Source organism: Microtus oregoni, unplaced genomic scaffold (assembly GCF_018167655.1).
Source record: "Microtus oregoni isolate MIOR12 unplaced genomic scaffold, Mior012 000000F_ref0000247, whole genome shotgun sequence".
NCBI classification, from domain to species: Eukaryota; Metazoa; Chordata; class Mammalia; order Rodentia; family Cricetidae; genus Microtus; species Microtus oregoni.
Genome location: NW_024543059.1, coordinates 92,619,302 through 92,640,485, shown reverse-complemented (window position 1 = coordinate 92,640,485; position 21,184 = coordinate 92,619,302). Strand labels below are relative to the sequence as shown.

The 21,184-nt window shown below is 43.2% G+C and overlaps 1 protein-coding gene and 1 long non-coding RNA gene across 2 annotated transcripts in view; one reads left to right on the top strand and one right to left on the bottom strand.

Moving 5' to 3' along the window:
- Positions 1-4,986: 4,986 nt before the first annotated feature.
- LOC121453300 lies at positions 4,987-10,466 on the bottom strand. Its single transcript, XR_005975022.1, has 3 exons — positions 10,416-10,466; positions 6,800-6,857; positions 4,987-5,027 (listed from the first exon to the last, which is right to left on the bottom strand). It is a non-coding gene; the product is annotated as an uncharacterized LOC121453300 (long non-coding RNA).
- A 457-nt stretch (positions 10,467-10,923) lies between these two features.
- Positions 10,924-21,184, top strand: part of Psma5 (proteasome 20S subunit alpha 5) — a 29,261-nt gene continuing 19,000 nt past the window's right edge. Inside the window, exons 1-2 of the mRNA XM_041659175.1 lie at positions 10,924-11,081; positions 14,693-14,759. Coding sequence (XP_041515109.1) covers positions 11,053-11,081; positions 14,693-14,759 — 96 coding nt within the window. The 5' untranslated portion in view covers positions 10,924-11,052. The remainder of the gene's footprint in view (positions 11,082-14,692; positions 14,760-21,184) is intronic.

Here is a 21,184-nt window from a genome sequence, read left to right as displayed (position 1 = left end):
ATAGTTGGGTCCTAAGTCTTGCAGGAGTGAGCCTGCTTTAGTAAGCTCATGTTAAATTAAGTCCTTGGCTAGGAATAACTCAGTAAGAAGCATGGTCTCAGATGCAAGCACACTGATGGATTCTGAAAGCCAGCAGCCAGGTTAACCAATCACCTGTGACCCCGCAATAGACGATGTGAATGGATTATTTTTATAGGCGTCACAGTCTCTGCCCACAGATCTACTCCCTCGAGCAGGTTCTGAGAAGCCTTTCCAAGTTCCCATACATTTCTCTTCCTAAAGGGAAACTTCTAGAGCAAAGTTAGTGGTATTAACTATAACAGTTGATCTCAGACGACACAGCTGATAGTGTTTTTCTCTCCTCCATGACCGACTCTAACTCCCTAACCCTTAGCACCACCTTGGCTGGTCTCAGTGAACTATGGGACAGCTCAGCTCTTCTCTGGTCGTATTTGTTCCATGTGCTCGCACAGTTACAATAGGCCGTAAGAATAATAGGGGACACCTAAACGTATCACCTGGGCTTTAAGCTGGTCTGTGTCCTCTGTCGTGACAGTGACACCTCTTCTTACTAACTGGACACTTGACTTCAGGAGTCTAGAGTGCCCCCGGAGCAGTCACTGCTTGTAGATCAACTGGACACTGTGTTTGCTCATTAAAGTGTAGTTCCATTGAGGACTAGATCAGCCAAGCCTAGATTTGGGATATTAAAAATAGTGGGGCTCTAGAAGGAAAGGTAACTGAGGCTGTTCCAGTGTCCAGTCCTTGGTTAGTGAGCATGTCTCCTTTTCTCACTTGGGTCATAATACACATTCCACATCCTGATTCTCCTTCAGAGTTGCTTTAGAACTTCACTCTCGCAATAAGAAAATCACTTTAGTTCCCTGAAAGGCGAGACTCTTCCTTGCGTGGTATGGCATGGCCAGTGGATTCCATGGGGCTACTCTTGCACCTCAGCTCCTTTATCCTAAAGCACTGCTTCACAGTGTTCTATGCTTGTGGGTTGGGAATACCATATGCTCCCTGATGGTGGGAGTTACAGTAACAGTCCTACCTGAAGATTTGTGAGTAGGAAAAGAAAACCAATACCCAGAACAGGTGATACCCACTGTGATAAGGGACCACTGTCCCCTCCAGAATAAAGGCAATCCAATGTAGTCAACCTGTCACTAGTATTACTATATTACTCAAGTGGTTTCCTTGAATAATAGTGCTATATTAGAGCCCAGAGTTGGTCTCCAATTTTACTAAGTCTTCATTACTGTAACTAATGCCTGAGAAAGAAAGGTTAACCCAAAAGTCAGCCATCTTAAATGTTAAGTGAAGCATACATTAATCTTCTTAGAGCCTCTTTCCTTTGTCTTTGTACCTAGTCCTAGTCCCTCAAGAGGGAAAGGGAAAGGAAGAGGGATGGAAATTGAGAAAATAATTGCTTCACGTGACCATGGAGGCTGACAAATCCTCAGATTTGTAGTCAACAAGATGGAGACGCAGGAGAAGTGATGTATAATTGATTTCAGTCTAAATTAACAAGAACTAGGAGGGCCAATGGCTTAAGTCTGAGTCTGAAGGCTGGAAATCCTGAGAACTAAGAAGACCTCATGCAGCTAGCTTTCTTGCTGGATTGTTTTTGGATGGCCAGCCTCCAAATAATGACATAAAGACTTAGTATTAATATGAAAGCTTGGCCTTTAGACTTTCTCCCCACCAGCTCTTATAGCCCCATTTAACCTGCTTCTATCACTCTGCATTCTGCCATGGAGCTCGGTTACTCCTCTGCATCTTATGTTCTACTTGCTCCACATCTTGTTGGTGTCTCTGCAGTACCTAGATTCTAACCCTGTGTTTCTCTCTGCCTGGAAGTCCTGCCTATTCTCTCCTGCCTAGCTATTGGCCATTCAGTTCTTTATTTAACCAATCAGAAGGTGCCTTAGGCAGAGACTCAACTTTATGGTGTGCGAAAGGATTACCCCACAAATTGGTGTTTCAGGTCATACCTAAAGGCCTGAAAAGACAATGTCTCACTTTAAGCGGCCAGGAAGGCCCTCCCTCTTATCAATCTTTTTGTTCTATTCAGGGTTTCTGCAGATGGGCTGAGGCTCACCACAGAAGACAGGCAAACTGCTTTACTCAGTCTGCCAATTCAATGCTAACTTACTCAGAAACACTCTCACAGACTCACCTAGAACAGTCTCTAATCAAAAAACCTGGGAACTCAATAGCCCAGTCAAATTAATACAAAAGTAGGCACCACAAGCTCCCGCGTGCATCTTTTCTCACCCCTGATACTTTCAATAGAAAACTCTACTGGAAATTACGGCCAACGTGGGGGAGACGGTCTCTGACAAACACCAGGATCACTTGGACATGTCCACTGCTTCTCTTGCCAGATCTTGCTGGTCTTTATGGTAATTGGACCGCATAGGATCTGGTGCCTGATTAGCACCATCTGGCTCCATTATATGGACAGTGGAGTGATATCATTCCCACAATTATGAGTGAGTCCCAGCTCTGTCAGGGACTCTCCAGTTGACAGCCCCATTTAGCAGAGACCTTAGTGATACTGTTGCCCCTATTACCTGGGCATTTTTGGTGGCCTGGGTAAGGGTGTTCCTTTTGGACTCCTCTATGAAACAATGACCTGATCTCATATAAAGTACTGATCTGTGTACAGCGAATTTTCCTACATTGTTGTTTATTCCTCTGTGAGGTATTGGGGCAACTCAAAAACACCTCTACTTTGCTCAGCATTGACCATAATTTCTCCAGGCTTCTAGGACGACCCAGCAAAGACTTTCAGTCCCTGGTCCTTGCTAGGGTATTAAACCCTCTGTCTGAAGAAGTGCCCCCGGGTTGGTGATTCTTGTCTAGTTTTATATCCCAGCCTCTTTGATCAGGCAACCTCAAAATTAAATGATATTAGAATAGTCCTTTGTTTTCTGCACATTAGTTAACTCATTTAGCTCTGTGATATAAAATCTCCTTTATCAGGTCCCAGCTGGGCTTTGCTTGGAGTAAAATCTGGCAGCCAGGAGAGGAGGTAGGGACAACTGTGTGTTTTTTTGTGGGAGAGCCACTCTGTAGTCCCTCTTATTATGCTATTGTAGAGAGGTAGACAATCTCTGCCACCTTAGAAAGTACACAAGACCTGCAGTGCAAGTGTCCTTAATGATGCCCACCTAGATGTTCCACCCATTGCTTCGGTGTCTCTTGTTTTTTTCAAATAAGGGTCTAACTCTGTAGCTCTGTGACGGCCAAGTCCCAAGTCTGTGGCTCATCTGTGTCAGTTCTTCAGTTACAAGGATACAATCTCTTGGTAAGCTACTAAAGAGAGCCTCAGTCTTTCAAACGTGGTCATTCACCAAAGGAGACGCTGGCTTTTCCATTATCCTTCTTTGGAGTCTGGTTGGCAGCAACCAGACAGCTATGCTGTCCTTATAAGTATTATCTTCCAGTGGATTTGAAATTCCTGAATTTATGCTTGCAAGGGTTTTCCCTCTGCTAGTCTGTCTCAGGTCAACAATGGTAAAGCCTTTAGCAAGTGGGTTGCCACCTCGTGCTGGGAACCACTCATCTTCCCGCTACTTAGCATGGCATCCTCTTGGGCGAGCCGGAGTGAAAGGCATTGAACTTTTGTGTTTCCCTGGATCTCTTCTACCACTGCTGTAGTCTGGGTGCACCAACGAGCCAATAGCAAATTGGAATCTGACATGTGTGCTGATTTCCAAAAGCTGCCAGAACAAAAGAGTACAGGGCAGGGGGCTGGGACAACAGAAATTTGTTGTGGAGGCTAGATGTTCAAGGTCAAGGTGATGATGGGTTTGGTTTCTTCTGAGGTTTGCAGATAGCATTCTTCTCGGTGTATGCTCCCACAGCCATTCTCCTCTGTGAGCATTTCTTCCTGGTGACTCTGAGTGTGTCCGATTCCCTCTCTTTCTAAGGACGTCAGTCAGAGTGTAGAGGGGCCACCCTAACTGGCTCCTTGGAGGGCCATTTTAAAAGCCCTATCTCTATCCAAATATAGTCACATTCTGAGTTATTGAGGGCTGGGGTTAAATTTTGAGAACTCAGTTCAGTTCGCAAGTTCTAAGACATACATATTGAGGAAAATATCTGTACAAGATAAAAGGGAAGAGAAAGAAAATGCAAGAGGCTGCAGCCTATGATCCAAGCCTGACTCCTATGATGGGCAGAGCAAAGCCCTGGGCAGCACGAACATTGGTTACTTGTCCTCAATCAGCAGCCTCAAAAGCGTGGAGCCCCCGGTGTCGAAGAGCTCTCCCACTATGCTCAGTCATCAGCCAGGACTGCCAACTACTATTTCTGGAGACACTTGCGAGAATCAAAGCTAGATAAAACTCCCAATATCCTTGCATTAAAAGTGGTTATTTTTAAATATTCCTACAAAATGATTGAGGTTAAAAAAATCTCATATAAGGAAGCAGCCAAATCTAAAATGTCTTTTTATGTAAATAACAAATTGTAGCTGCTAGAGATAAATGTGGACAGATGGATTTGCAGAACATAATATTTAAGAAGAGCAAAGAGACTTCAATTGATTTGCAATCACTTTAAAAAATTCCCCACATAGTTCCTGCATTTTGCCCAGGAATGTCTAACATCAAGAAATCCTGTTATTAACAAAGAACTCTATTTCTCTAATATTTATTGAGCAATCAGCTTCAGAAACTCTTTACTTCCTGTGGAAAGACAAGGTTTCTAGATCATACTTGGAAAAGTAACATGCTTTATTGTAACACAGTTTAGACATTGCGCTATATCCATAAAATAATTATGACAACATTCAGTTAAGGACCCCCTTTCCTTTCTTTGGAAAAATGTCCAAAAAAAGTACCAGAATGTTTAAGAACTCTCATTCTGCGGATGAACATGGAACTTTAATGTCTAGACGGCATTTCTCCATGAAGCAACAGCACTCTTCTGGCAGTATTCCATTTACAAAGGATGTATCTAATGTCCTAGTTAGGTGTCTCTTGTTGTGTTAAAACTCCATGACCAAAAGCAACCTGGGGAGAAAAGGGTTTATTTCATGAGGGGAAACCAGAGTAGGAACTCAAGGCAGGAAGCCAGAGGTAGGAGCTGAAGCAGGTCATGGTGAAAAGCTGTGTATTGGCTTGCTCAGCTTGCTTTTTTATATACCTTGACACTTGACCAGGGATAGATAGCACTGCTCATAGTGGGCTGGGTCCTTCGGCGTCAATCACTAGTCAAAAAGTGCTCCCCAGAAATGGAAGCATTTTCTCAGTTGAGTTTTCCTCTTCCCAGACAGTCCTAGCTTTGGTCAAGTTGACACTTGACAGGACACTGACAAACTTCTGTTTGCTTTATTTAGAAAACACTAAAAATTAAAAGTGACACTATGAACTACTGTACTTTCTCAGTTTACTTCAGTCAGGGCTGGGCATGTAGCTCGGTGATAGAGGACATGCTTATGCACGGTTCTGGGTCTGATATCAGCATCGCCAAAACCGGCACAACAAAAGCCTTCTATTTCTCCAAGACACACATTAATCTCTGTGTGATTGGAATGCTTATTAGCTCCTGTTTGTTTTTTATTTCTCTCTCAATGTATCAGTCTAGAGTCTCTGTGGCATACTGGGTAGTACAGGGAGTATTGATCCTCAAAAGACTCACATTTCAATCACTTCCTTTTTTTAACTTTAAACTGCACGTAAGATGGAATTTACCTGCCTAACAATTATTAAACACATGTGTCAGTGGCATTAAGAACATTCGTGTTATTGGATTGCCATCACCACTGACTATCTCTAGAACTTTTCTTCTAGAAAAAACTTTGTGCCTATTAAATTATGACTCTCCATGTCTGCCTCCCTATCCTTGGGAACCACTGTCCCTTCTATGACCTGACTATTCTAGGTACCTCATAGAGAGAATCGTATATTTGGCTTTTTGGGTCCTGCTTACCTGCTTAGCACTTCTTTTTTCTTACCTCTCCCCTAGTCTCTGTACAGTTCTGGGGATCAAACTCCGGGGCATTATGCATGCCAGGGAAGTGCTCAACCAATGAACTATACTCCAGCCTTACCAAAAACACCCAAGTTGTAACAAATATCAGTTTCATTTCTTTTTTTAAAAAAATCTATTCAAATATATTTTATAAAATTATTCTAATTTATAAATTATACATTTATTTTAAAATTTACTTTATTTATTGGTGTGAAGATGTCAGATCCCCTGTAACTGGAGTTACAGACAGTTATGAGCTGCTATGTGGGTACTAGGAATTGAACCTGTGTCCTCTGGAAGAGCAGCCAGTGCTCTTAACCACGGAACCATCTCTCTAGCCCGAGTTTCATTTATTTTAAAGACCAAGTATATATGCACATGTTATCATCAACTAATTATAGATAATTCTTGTTTGACTTTTGATACCGAGTCTCGTGATACAGTTCTGATTTGTCTATAACTCACTTTGTAGAGCAGGCTGGCCTTGAACTAGTAGTGTGTCTTCCTTCCTCTGCCTTCCTAGTGATGGGATTACAGATGACTACCCACACCAGGCTTTAAAAAAAAAAGAAAGACAGCCGGGCGGTGGTGGCGCACACCTGTAATCCCAGCACTTGGGAGGCAGAGGCAGGTGGATCTCTGTGAGTTCGAGTCCAGCCTGGTCTACAAAGGGAGTTCCAGGACAGGCTCCAAAGCTACAGAGAAACCCTGTCTTGAAAAACCAAAAAAAAAAAAAAAATAAAAAAAAAAAAGAGAGAGAGAGAGAGAGAGAAGAAGAAGAAAGACAGAGACCACTAGGTTTTTAAATTACCTGGAAAAGGCAGTCTCTCTATCTTGCTACTGTCTGCCCAGGTGTCCATTCTCCGCTTCTGTTAAAACCATGCAAAGTTTGAGGTGTTCTTCCTGGTTCAGTTTCAGAAACATTCCCCATCCCCTTCTACTGTGTGCCTTTATCAAAAGTTATTGAAACAGTAATACACTTTCTGGAAGCTATTTGAAAGTAAACGTTTTGCAGGGTGTGGTGGCGCACACCTTTAATTCCAGCACTCGGGAGGTAGAAGCAGGTGAATCTCTGAGTTTGAGGACACCTCAGTCTACAGAGTGAGTTCCAGGACAGCCAGGGCTACACAGAGAAACCCTGTGTCAAAACAAAACAACAAAAAATAAATAAATGAAGGAAGGAAGGCAATAAAAATTTCTATCTTACATGTAGTCAGAAAGTCTTGCAAGTTGGGTAATTATAGGCTTTTAAAAAAGAATCCAGCCGAGCGGTGGTGGCGCACGCCTTTAATCCCAGCACTCGGGAGGCAGAGGCAGGCAGATCTCTGGGAGTTCGAGGCCAGCCTGGTCTACAAGAGCTAGTTCCGGGACAGGCACCAAAGCTACAGAGAAACCCTGTCTCGAAAAACCAAAAAAAAAAAAAAAAAAAAAAGAAGAATCCAAAGTAGGGATTCTTCCTAATGGCTTCTCTGGGGGCAGAGGTGTGTGCAGTCCAGTGCATCTGAACCAGTGCTGGGTGCTTCAGGCTGCCTGGCTTGTTGCTGAGAAAGGTTGGTAGGTTTCGGTATTTTATTTTAATTTAGATTATATTTTATTTATTTTGCCTATGTGTGGACACAAATGCCATGGGATGTAGTCTCGTTGTTGTAGTGATAAGACAGTCTGACCAAAGCGGCTTGGGAAGGAAAGAGTTATCTGTCTTATCCTTCAGGTCACAGTCTACCACTGAGAGAAGTCAGGACAGGAACCTAAGCAGGAACTAGAGCCGCAGCGTGGAGGAGCTGCTGGCTTGCTCACTCACCAGCTCGTGCTTAGCTAGCTCTCGAACACAGCACAGGACCACAAGGCTATGGAAGCTGGGCTGCCTGCATGAATTAGCAATCAGACAACATTCTACAGACATGCCTACAGGTCAGTCTGATGTAGGCAATTCCTCAGTGCAGGTTGTGTCAAGTAGTGGACAAAGAGTGACCAGGTGGTGTGTGTGGCGAGCAGAGGAAAATGTGCAGGACTCGGTTCTCTCCCTCAACCATGTGTGTCCTGGGGCTCAAACTCAGATTGTCAGAATTGGTGGTTGGCGCCTTTTACCACTAGCCTATTTTCTTCATCTCCAAGGTGGTAGGTTTTAGCCTATAAGAAAGTAAGGGTGAGGGCTGGAGAGATGGCTCAGCAGTTAAGAGCATTGCCCACTCTTCCAAAGGTCCTGAGTTCAATTCCCAGCAACCACATGGTGGCTCACAACCATCTGTAATGAGGTCTGGTGCCCTCTTCTGGCCTTCAGGCATACACACAGAAAGAATATTGTATACATAATAAATAAATATTTAAAAAAAAAAAGAAAGTAAGGGTGAGGGGCTGGAGAGATGGCTCAGAGGTTAAGAACTCAGGTACTCCTATCTGAGTTCAACTCCCAGCAACCAACCACACGTGGCTCACAACCACCTAGAATGAGATCTGGCGCCCTCTTCTGGCCTGCATGGATACAGGCAGCCAGAACACTATATATAATAAACCGTTTTTTAAAAAGAAAGAACAAAAACCTAACTTCTGCATGGTTAAGGTTATGTTGCCAGGCATTTCTTGGATTTATACACATTCCACCACTCCATAAAAGTTTCAGACCTGATGATCTGGGGCTCAGGACCTGGGATTCATACTGATCATTCCTTTTTCTGTTACTTATGAAGAACCTTTTAGTCTGCCTTCTTCTGGCTCCTTTATTATTTTCCGGGGGGGGGGGCAGACACCTGGCTTAACTGCCAATGAAAGTGACTATTCACAGGTAAGACATTCCGTGAAGTGTTACAGTGAGAAATGATGTGATTATGTGTGTGTGAGCACACGCAGCTCAACAGTTAAGAGCATCCGACATCCGCCTTTTCCTCCATCGCTTCCCGCTTTAGTTTTGAGACAGGGTCTCTCACTGAGGTTGAGACATCTGCTTTCCTCTTTACCCACAATCCCCCTGCATTGCTGGCATATGTGCACAAGCAAATTGCTCTAGAGCGGTGCATTCTGGGAGATGGACATTCATCACCGCACTGGGTATTAGCAGAGGCTGCGAGTGCCTTTCATCCCCACGTATTCGCTATAGCAAGAGTATTTCTCTTTTTCTTTCTTTTTTGGTTGTTTTTGAGACAGGGCTTCTCTGTGTAGCCCTGGTTTTCCTGGAACTCTCACTCTGCAGACTAGGCTGGCCTTGAACTCAGAGATAAACCTGCTTCTGCCTCCCGAGTGCTGGGATTAAAGGGACCATCACACTCAGCCCCAAATGATGTTTGTGTTTGTGTGTGTGTGTGTGTGTGTGTGTGTGTGAGAGAGAGAGAGAGAGAGAGGTGGAGAGAGAGAGGTATAGGTGCCAGCAGTGGATCCCCTAGAGCTGGAATAAAAGTGGTTATGAGAAGACAAGGAGGCTGAGAACTGAACTTGGGTCTTCTGAAACAGTACTTGGCGCTCTCTCTCTCTCTTTTTTTAAATAATTTGTTTAACTTTATTAAATAATGCACATAATTAAATAATGTGCATTGGTGTGAAGGTGTCAGATCCCCTAGAACTGGAGTTACAGACAGTTGTTAGCTGTCATGTGGGTGCTGGGAATATGAACCTGGGTCCTCTGGAAGAACAGCTAGTGCTTTTAACCACTGAGCCATCTCTCCAGCCCACACACAGTGCTCTTAACTGCTGAGCCATCTCTTCAGCCACCGGAATGATGTTTTAATATATGTATAATATCATGATTAAGTTAAGCTAACAGCCACTACCTTTTTTGGTAGTTATCAAAATTGATCTTAGAAAATTTCAAGTATAAGATATAAACTCGTCACCCTGCTGTACCAGGTATCGCCACTAGGTATTAATCTTAGCTGAAACTTTGTACTCTAACCACTCCTTCCCCAACCCACATCTAGGACGCCCCCCACTCCCAAGATGGGTTCAAACCAGGGGTTTATGCATGCTAAGCAAGTACTCTGCCACCGAGTTACATTCCTAGAGAGCCAGGACTTCTTAGTCGCCTATCTTTCTTTGATACATAATTCATTTACAATGTTTCTAAAAAGCTCTCAAGTTGTTTTTCTACCTTCAGGAAAAGGAAACAAGTTGAGCGGTGGTGGCGCACGCTTTTAATCCCAGCACTCTGGAGGCAGAGGCAGGGAAATCTCTGAGTTCGAGGCCAGCTTGGTCTAAAAGAGCTAGTTCCTGGACTCTCCAAAAATTATAGAGAAACTCTATCTCGAAAAAGAAAAGAAAAGAAAGAAAGAAGAAACAAGAAGCATAATACGACAAGAAGGTACTCATTCTTCATGAAAAAGCAGTGACTAACCTAAATTTCAGGTCTTGAGTTCTGAATCTTTGGATCTGAAACTTGGATAGCTAGGGTGTGGTGGGATGTGTGCGAATCCAAGGAGAAACTGGTAAAATAACCTTACCCATGCAAGAATTTGAAAAACTTTCATGCAGACCAGAACCTATCAACTTTTAAAACTTTTTTCAACAACAAGCCAGGCTGGCAGAAGCGCCGGACGCGCGGGTGCAGATTCCGCACGGAGGCACACACATCTCTCTGCTCAAGTCAAAGTCCTCAGCAAAGCCGGTTCCGGTTGCCACAGAGCAGGGAAGACCGGGAGGAGCTGGGTCTGCGAGCGCAAGGAGGAAGAGCTGGCGGGACTTCCGTCACGATCCCGCCAACCCACTATCAATCCGAGCCTCGCAGCTGCCCATCTGGCGCCGGGCTCACCTCGGAGAGGTTCACTCTCACCACTTGCCTCGAGTCCCAGCGCCCTTAGCAACCACCGGAGATGGAAAGCGGAAGGGCGCCTTGGTCCCGCCCTCCCTGTGTTAACTCAGGTCCATCGAGGAAGTGCGTCGGTCAAATCACCGCGGCGAGAATCTCGATCAGCCAATAGAAGGGAGGCCCGGGAGGCGGGCCATAAAGGTCGCGTGCGCACGCGCAGACGGGAGCAGGCTCCTTGGTGCTGTGGCGGTGTGGTTGACTAGGGTGCTACTTGGAGTCGTGTGGCCCTTGAAAACTCCGCGTACCCACCGCTGCCTCCTCTGGTCCTCGCCATGTTCCTCACTCGGTCCGAGTACGACAGGTTCGTCCGGCGGGAAGCAGCAGGGTCTAGAGTTGGGTGGGCGGGCCCGGGGCCCGGGCCGCGGCCTGGGTTCTGCAGTGTCATGGGGCGCTCCGGGAACCCAAGTCTGGCGGGACCCGGGGAATCTGGTTCCCGAGGCGTCAGGCGGGGTTCCCCAGGCTAGACTGGAGCGGTTCCGGCACCCTTGTCTTACCGCTGAGTCACCGCTAGTCCCGGCTCCCTGAGGAAGCGAGAACTGGGGTTTGTGCTTGGGGCAGGCGGTGGGGAGGGATCCGACCTTTAACCTGGATAAGGTTAGGGGGTCACCAGCTCTGCCTTCATCTTTTCAAGCTAAATGTGACAGCTTTTTTTTTTCCAATGTGAAATGTGCTGCTTGAATAAAAAGCCACCAGCCACTGTTGAGTGAGTTTGTTGGGAGACATGCTGTGCTTACGTTTTTGCCTTTAAAAAAGCGCGAAGGCAGTTTGAGCTGTGCCGGATAAGTTGCCTGCCATCTGGTTATGTAGGAACTGGAATGTACAGAGATTCTCAGAAGAGCTGTACTAAGCTGGTCCCTTTTGACCAAAACCAAAAGAACAAGTTGAAAGCACGGTATTTTAGTGTTCCGTTGAAGGCCAAATGTCTTGTGAAGTTAAAGGTGTGCGATTGTGTTTATTTAAAAAAAAAAACCTTTCAGGCGTTAGAAATGCTAACTAATGCTGCTGTAACTGCTGTGGACGTTTTAACTTTCAGTTTCTGTTTTGATTAGCTCTGCAAGCTATATTAAGTTCCTTTAAAAGTTAGGGAAAGCAGACATCTTTGCTCCGCGTTGCCTGTGTAATTCCTGGCAAGTATATACTGATCCTGTCAAAATTGTAGCAGCTGGAGTGGCCTTTTTTATCCTTTCCCTGACTCATAGAAGATAGATGTGAAGTTTTAAAACTGTTTCCTGCTGTCAAGCAAAATGGTTGTTAACTCTTGGCTTCTAGAATATTGAAGAGAATCATCTTTAGGTGCTAAAATTTTGAGAAAATTGTGGTCCTCATCTGACAGATTTTATTATTAAGTTTTGTTTGTTGTTAATTTCTTTCTATGTATTAGTTGCTCTGTGGGATTTTTTTCCTTTGTGTTTGCTCAGGACTGTGTAAGTAGAGACCTTTGGCAGGTGATGTCAGGCTTTTGCTCGGTACAAGGCCCTCACTCTTCAGGATGCTGGTTATACAGCAGTGAGCAAAAATCAAGACCCTTCCCCGCCTGTGTACAAGAGTAACTGGAGTATGAGCCAGAAAACGGCACTGAAGGAATTGCAGTCCGCATTAGAAATTCTGATGAGAGGCTGCATTCATGGTTAGGGGATAAGAAGCTGGTAATTCAAACGGGTCCTGAGGAAGTAGAATTTTCGTCCATCATGACGGCGAGAGTCAACAGCATTGCTGGATGGTAAAGAATGAGCAAAGGAGCCAGTGGAAAGGCGTACTGCGTATTTGAAAAAGTCCGGCCTGATTACCACATGTGTACGGTGCATATTGTGGCTAATAGGGGATGTGGGAAGGAAAACTGGGATGGCGCTAGATACTGATGGGTTTAATAGAATGTAAGGATTGGAGTCTCTATAAGCAGCTGTGTGCTAATTAATTTCCTCTTTTTTAAAAAAAAATTAAAAAATTGGGGGGTCGTTCGTGTACCGTGTATGTGTCTGGTGTCCTTTGAGGCCAGAAGAGGGGTTGGATCTCCTGGAACTGGAGTAACAGATGGTTTTTAGCCACTGTGTCAGTGCTGGGAATCAAACTCTCCATCTTAACTCCTGAGCCATCTCTCCAGCTCCCTTTTTTGGTCTTTTGTTGTTGTTACTTTTCAAAGACAAGGTGTCATTTATAGCCCAAGGTGACCAAAGCTAACTGACCATCCCAGGCTGACCTCAGTGTTCTGAGTTCTGCGTTATACTCAGGAGCCCCTATTTCAGGCTTTAATGTTTTCTTTAAGGAGTTGCCTCATCACTATTGTTTTTATAAGATTAATTGGTCGGATTAGAAGAACAAGTCAGCACCAGTTCGGAGGCTATTACACTGGTTAGGTTAAAGGTAACAAGGACATTAAGATGGAAGTGATACTACCATGGAGGAGTCGCTGTGAACTTAGGACAGCGTATAGTAGGGGAAAGAAGAGGGTAGGGGTAGGAAGTCACATCGTTTAGAACATTCGATCTTAGATCTTTTGACCCCAGATTTTCTTTCAGTGATTGACTGTTTTTTAGAACCTTGAACTTCCTTCTAAATGACTTTAGTGATATTGATCGAGGAACTGGGTAGTGAGATTCTCTTCACTCATTTAGTGAGAAGAATTCTCAGAGATAGTATAATAGAATAGTTGAAAGCTTGGTCTCTGTAAGTAAGATTTCTTGAACTCTGATTCCAGTTCCGCTTTTCCTGCTAAGCAACTATGAGCAATTTATTTTCTCTCTCTCTCTCTCTCTCTCTCTCTCTCTCTCTCTCACACACACACACACACGCACACACAAAATTCTTTTGAAGAACGTCTTGTTTAAAATTTGAAAGCACTGTGCTCTATGCATACTGTTGAAGTTTAGAATTCATAGACTAAGCATTACAGTCTGTATGAATTCATTCAAAAACATTTTAAATGGCCGGGCGGTGGTGGCGCACGCCTTTAATCCCAGCACTTGGGAGGCAGAGGCAGGCGGGATCTCTGTGAGTTCGAGACCAGCCTGGTCTACAAGAGCTAGTTCCAGGACAGGCTCCAAAACCACAGAGAAACCCTGTCTCGAAAAACCAAAAAAAAAAAAAAAAAAAAAAAAAACATTTTAAATGGTGATTGTGTGCTGAAAGTGTCTATAGCTAACGGTATGTTTGCCTCTTTTCCTGAGGGATCAAGAGGGCAGCGCATTTTATTTTATTTTATTTATTTATTTATTTTGAATTTTCAAGACAGGGTTTCTCCATAGCTTTTGGTTCCTGTCCTGGAACTAGCTCTTGTAGACCAGGCTGGCCTCGAACTCACAGAGATCCGCCTGCCTCTGCCTCCCGAGTGCTGGGATTAAAGGTGTGCCACCACTGCCCGGCTAGGGCAGCGCATTTTAGAGGAGTCTAGCATGTGATGGGCATGAATAGTGTGGAAGCTAGTGAGATTTTAGTAACATATGGATCTTAGTCTCTTAATACAATAATGCTGTTTCATACAAATAGGTAGATAAATATTCTTAACTGACTTACCAAAAAAACAGCAATATCAAATGCACATAACGGGGAAAAAAGGAAAGAAAAAAAAGACATTTTCTTGGAAATGGTGTGATAGCCTTGGGGGATGCATTTATCAAAGGAATTGGTAGGTTGGCTCAGAAGTCATTCAGTTTGATTCAGGTCATGTGCTTTCATTCTATCAGTTTGGTTAAGATTTTGGTTAGGCTTAGGAGTGGGGGAGAGGTGTTCTCTGTATAGATCTGAGTGTCTTGAAAACACCAACAAAAGATTGAAAAGCTTGCTGTGGGCAGAGTGACTGGCAACTTGTATATCTCAGTCATCTGCGCTAGTTGTCAAGGAACTTGATGCCAGTGTCTATAGTGTCTGTATACTTCTGACAAGTTCTAATACCATTGTCTGTTTGCTTGATTACAGGGGTGTGAATACTTTTTCTCCGGAAGGAAGATTGTTTCAAGTGGAATATGCCATTGAGGCTATCAAGGTACAATAGCAAACAGCCCTCACATTGCTAGAAGGACATTTGGGATAAGTGTGTTTCAGCTGTTCTTTTAGAGACTATTCTTAACATTCCTTTGACCAACTACTATTTTGATAAGAATTTTAATACTATTTCTGAGATCCATTTTGAGATTTTTTTTTAACAGATAACTGCTTCATAGTTGTTTGAATTTTGTCTTCAGTGAGAATGGAGGGACATGTTTTTATTTCAAATCTTGACTTTAAAGAGGAATGTAGAAGTCCAGAGTTAGCTCCTGTATTTGTATGTGTGTGTGAGCAGGCATGTCCAGACCAAGGTTGACACTGGTGTCCTCAGTTGCTTTCCACCTTATTTTTGATACAGGGCGTCTCAGTGAACCTGAAGCTCTCTGATATGACTAAATAGCTAGACCAACAACAAATTCAGATTTTCTGTCTCTACCTTCCAAGTGCTAGGATTGCAGGGGTGTGCTTCTGACCTTCCAGTGCTAGGATTACAGGCGTGTGCTTCTGACCTTCCAGTGCTAGGATTACAGGGTGTGCTTCTGACCTACCAGTGCTAGGATTACAGGGGTGTGCTTCTGACCTTCCAGTGCTAGGATTACAGGGTGTACTTCTGACCTTCCAGGGTTAGGATTACAGGGGTGTGCTTCTGCACTGGTTCTGGGAAGACTCTGGTCTTCATGCACGACTGGCAAACACTGCCAGCAAACGAGGACTGGGAGCCATGCAGTCATCTCTTCAGGCCCTTTTTATATTTTGTGGGTTTGTTGTTGTTGTTGTTTGTTTGTTTTTGAGCAAATAACATAACTGATTCCCTCTGCAGTTTTGTTGGTAAAATTGTAAATTTGTAGTAGATACTGGGGACTAAAAGGAGGTGTGTCCTGTAATCTAGAAACAAAATCAGATATGAAGGGCTGAGAGTATGGCTTGGTTGGTAGAGTGCTTGCTTTGCATGCGATCTCTAGACAGATAGATAGACACACACACACACACACACACAACCATTCACTTACACTCACACATACTCCAAACATGTAGTTTATGCTAGCATTCTAAACATTAGAAGGCTACCTAAATATACCTGAAGTTAGAACTACATATGTTGAATTATGAATAATTGAAATAGCTTTTCATTTGGTAGATAGTTAAGAAGCCTGACAGAAAACCAGGGTTGTAAGAAGCATATTTATCTGTAATCTTTGAAGTATTGAAAAGGAATGCTTAGAAGAAAGAAAGAATAAGATGTCTGGGTCCCAAACTAGAAATTTTGATTTTGGTTTCTGGGGTTGGCTTCACACAGCAGGTCTAATTGCTCTAATGAGGACTGGGAGCCATGCAGGTAGTTTACTCTCGTAAGCACATGCCTGTGTCATCTGTCTCCAGTGTCTGTCTAGTCACCTCTGTTTATAATGCTTTCTCACAAACCTGCTCATTGCCCCAAGTCGTACATGGTGTAAGGAGGGAACTGAGTCCCTCGAGTTGTCCTTCTACTTCCACAGTTCCCTGATACACACATGTATTTACCCACAAATATAGACAAATAAATATGGTTAAAAACATTTTTAAGAGATAGCTCATTTTGTTGGGAAAGTTCATATTAGCTCAGAAGTCCAGCCTTCTGGAGTTTCCTTCTGTGGGGCTTAGTTGCTTTTGAAGCACATAAGTTGTTTACAGCTGTTCCATGGAGTGACTCCCCACATGACTGGAGAGCTGCTGGGTCTCTCAGTTACTTATAGAAGGAAGATGCTGTGTAGTTGTGTAAGAATCTGGAAAGGCAGGAAAGAGTGACTAGGTGAAGTTTTAGAAGGGAAATGGAAACATTGTAGATAAAGAAATAGAAAAAAGAGGGCCACCTGCAAGTACTTTCTGATCTTTGCTCCAATTGAAAGTGTTTTAGTAGGAAGTGCTAAACTGTCAGATTTCAAGCTGTAGTGTTGATTTGAGCTTCAGTTTAGACAATGGTTCTGCTTAAAACTGTCCTGCTTTAGAAGACCTTTAGGACTGGTAAGTTTTAGATTCTCTGGAGATAATGAGGTAGGATTTGAGCTCTGTAATCTTAGTTGGGCTAGATAGTAATGTAGCCCATAATAGTAAGATGAACCATTATGAAAATTCAGATGCTTTGGAGCTTAATTAATTTGCCGTTTGCTTTGATGTCTTGTGAGATGCCAGTGAGAAGGCTTGGCTAGCTTGAGAAGACCTAGAGAGTGAGATTGTGGAGATGGCTCACTCAAGATGTTTGCCATGTAAGCTCGAGGACCTGAGTCTGGATCCGCAGCACCCCCATACGTAGCTACGGTAATGGTGCCTGTCTGTGATCCCAGCACTGGGGAGACAGAAGCAGGTGGATCCCCAGAGTTTGCTGGTAGCTGTCCTAGCTGAATCAGTGAGGTACAAGTTCAGTGCATGGACCCTGTGTTAAAAACTAAGATGGAAAACAATGGAAGAAGATGCCCAGCATTGACCTCTGACCTCCACATGCACATTGTTATGTGTGTAACACCCTTTGCACATGCACATCTAGACAGTGACTTAATAGTTCTGGCTAGAAGTGATCATTTGGAATACTTTGTAAATAATGAAACTGAGATATAACTAGCATTGGCAGGGCATGCACCTTTAGAATGGGTTCTCAAACCTGTGGTGATATCAAAGTTACTATCTTAGGTGTCTGACACTGGTTGCATTACTGCGTTATGTTCAGGGAATAGCACACGAGACGTAGTTCAGATGTGCCTTGTCTCCTACCTTTCCTCCTCAGTCTGCAAAGGTGGCTAGGAGGAGAAATTTAAGCATTAGAGTATACAGATATTAAAAAGTCTTGGATTTTGATACCCTGTGTGTTCATGTGTTTACACATGTGTACACAGTCTGGCACGTGTGAAATTAGAGGACCACGTCCAGGAGTCGGTTCTCCTTTGGTCAGGAGATTCAGGAGCTGAGCTCAGGTTGTCAGGCTTTGTGTCAGGTCTTTACCTGCTGAGTCATCTTGCTGACCTTGATATATTTTATAAAATAACCTCAGAAATATTGACCTCTTTTTTTATTATTATTTTTTATTATTAGAAAATTGAAATCCAAATTAAGTAGACTGATAACGTGTTTTGTGCTGTGAAGCCAGTTTTCTATGTGATTGAACTGAATAACTTTACTTTGTGGGGCACTTACCCGCGAAATGCTCTAGACTTCGTTGAATTTGGTAGGGGCAAGAGAGCCCCCATTTGAGAGTTGCTTTACTAGAAAATATTAAAAGTGGATGTGAATTTGGTTCTGTTTTGTGCAGTGAGTAGCTGTAGCTGTGGTGCCTTGGTAGAGTGGCCAGGGTGTGGCGCCGTGGTAGGGTGCTTGCCTGGCCAATGAGAGGTCCGAGGTTCAGTCTGTGCCCAAATTTAAAAATTATGGCAATTAGGGAACACATAAGTCTTATGTTTAATTTTCTAGACAGTGGTTTTGTATTTATTATTGTTATTATTTTAATTTTAATTTTTAGGGCATGCATGCACCAGTGTAGTTTTAGAGTCAAAGTTAAAATGGCTCTATAAATTGTGTTAAAAAGAAACAGGCCCTAAGGTTCATACCATCTGTTTTCAGTTTCCTAGAGCAGTAATTTAAACTTTATTTTTAGATTAATTTTATTTTTTTTATGTGTTTGGGTGGTTTTACTTGTATGTATTTATACCATGTGTATGCAGTGCCTTCAGAGGCCAGAAGAAGACACCAGAACTCTTAGTGTAGAAGTAGCCTGGGAATGGGTTTCTTTTTTCATTTCTGGCAGCACTGGCAAGTGGACTCATGGTCTAGGGTGTGTATTCTACCATTAATCAGTAGCCTCAGTTTTAGTTTAAGACAGAATCTAGCTGAGCATGGTAGTGCTTGCCTTTAATCCCTGCAATCAGGAGGCAGAGGCAGGTAGAGCTCTAAGTTCAAGGCCAGCCTGGTCTATAGAGAGAGTTCCAAGATGGCCAGGGCTGTACAGAGAAACCCTGTCTTAAAAAGAGAAAACAAACAAAAAACCAGAATCTCACTAAATTAACAAGCTGGCCTTGGACTCATGTAGCTTAGGCAAGCCTTGAACTTTCTGATCCTCCTTACTCAGCCTTCCTGGTAGTTGAGATTATAGGCATGAGCTACCAAACTTAAAACAGTCTCTCTTCCATTGTTTGTCCTCATGGGATTATGTCTATTTATTTTAGAAGGCCTTTATTATAGTCACAGATTTGAGGAGGAAGTGGACCTTATATATGTGTTCAGTTTGCATCCTTAGTAAGACGTTAGGGCATTCACTAGTTACATAAGAGGTTTTGGCAATCTGCTATAGTTTCACATGTATCCTTTGTTTAAAAAGTGGGGGTCCAGGGTGGTAATGAAAGACTAAGACAGGAGATCATAATTTTGAAGCTAGCCTAGACAACCCTATCTCAAAACCAAAATTAGTTGCCCAAAATGAAATAAGAAGCTGGTGTACATTTAATAATACTTCTAAGTAAAGTTAGAATTTTATACATTTGAGAGTAAAATATATATATGAGACATGATGTACTCGTGAATAAAGATTGTCAGCTTAACAGGTTCTAGAATCACTGAAGAGGCAAACCTCTGGGTTTTCACAATAAGTTAACTGTGCTGGGAAGGCTTACCCTAATGAGGGCGGCAACAGTTGTGGGCTTTGATCTTGCACTTCATAAAAAGAGAGCTTGCAAATCAAAACAACTCTGAGATTCCATCTTACACCCTAAGAATGGCCAAGATCAAAAACACTGGTGACAACTTATGCTGGAGAGGTTGTGGGGTAAAGGGAACACTCCTGCATTGTTGGTGGGAGTGCAAGCTGGTACAGTCCCTTTGGATATCAGTATGGTGATTTCTCAGAAAATTAGGAAACAACCTTCCTCAAGACCCAGCAATACCACTTTTGGGTATATATCCAAAGGATGCTCAATCGTGCCACAAGGACATGTGTCCACTATGTTAATAGCAGCTTTGTTTGTCATAGCCAGAACCTGGAAACAACCTAAATGCCCCTCAGCCGAAGAATGGATAAGGAAAATGTGATGCATTTATATAATGGAGTACTACACAGCAGAAAAAAAAATGACGACATCTTGAATTTTGCAGGCAAATGGATAAAGCTAGAAAACATTATTTTGAGTGTGGTAACCCAGACCCAGAAAGACACCTATCATATGTACTCACTCATAAGTGGTTTTTAAACTTAAAGCAAAGAAAACCAGCCTACAAATCACAATCCCATAGAACCTAGACAACAATGAGGACACTAAGAGAGACATAAATAGATCTAATCTACATGGGAAGTAGAAAAAGACAAGATCTCCTGAGTAAATTGGGAGCATGGGGACCTTGGGAGAGGAGTGGCAGGAAGGGGAGCAGAGAAAAATGTAGAGCTCAATAAAAATCAATAAAATTAAAAAAGAGGGGAGAGAGCTTGCTGATCACTAGCATCCATTGCTCTTTCCTGGTGGTTGTGCAGTGTGAACAGCCACTCCTGTTCCCGTCACCGTCCCTGCCCTCCTGTGTTATGAACTGTATCTCCTCCATCTCTGAGCCAAAGCAAACCTTTCCTCCTGCAAGTTGCTTCATGTCAGAGATTAGACAGAAATATTTTGATAACATTTAGTCTAAAGACGTGTTAAACTCCGGGCAGTGGTGGCGCACGCCTTTAATTCCAGTACTCGGGAAGCAGAGGCTGGCGAATCTTTGTAAGTTCGAGGGCAGCCTAGAATAAAGAGTGAGTTCCACAACAGTCAGAGCTGTGACACAAAGAAAACCCTGTCTCAAATAACAAACAAACAAACAAAAGACATATTAAACATGCTCTGTGTGTGGTTTCATGGAGGAGCTGGAGAGATGGCTCAGTGGTTAAGAGCTCTTGTTGCTCTTCCAGGGTTCAGTTGTGGGTGACTCACAACTGCCTATTATTGTAGGCTTTGGGGATCTAATGCCTTCTTCTGGCCTCTGCAGGCATCTTCATACAGTGCACATACACACAGAGAAACACATAAATAAAAACGAATTAAATTTTAAAGAAGATTCATGGAATTCTGTGGGTCTTTTTTTTACCATAACAGGCTTAATCAAATCTGATGCTCACAGTTGGTGGGTCATTGTTTTATGGAACTAAGAAGATACAGCGGGGATCCAGGGCATAAAACGTGGTCTTGAGGCTTTGAGTAGTGGATAAATTTGGAGAGGCAGAAGGAAGAGTATATTCTACAGGAGACAGCTTTAGGGAGGGTTCTGGTAGACGGCTAGTGTTGCTGAGGGTTGAGCTGTGCTAAGGGTTTGTCCATTAATAGTGAGTGATAAAGTTGGAGGTGAAAGATTGTGATTACGAGAGCCTCATTTGTTTTTTAACTTACAGACAATACAGAGAGTATAAGTTCTTGAGAGAAATATAGTGAAGATAGC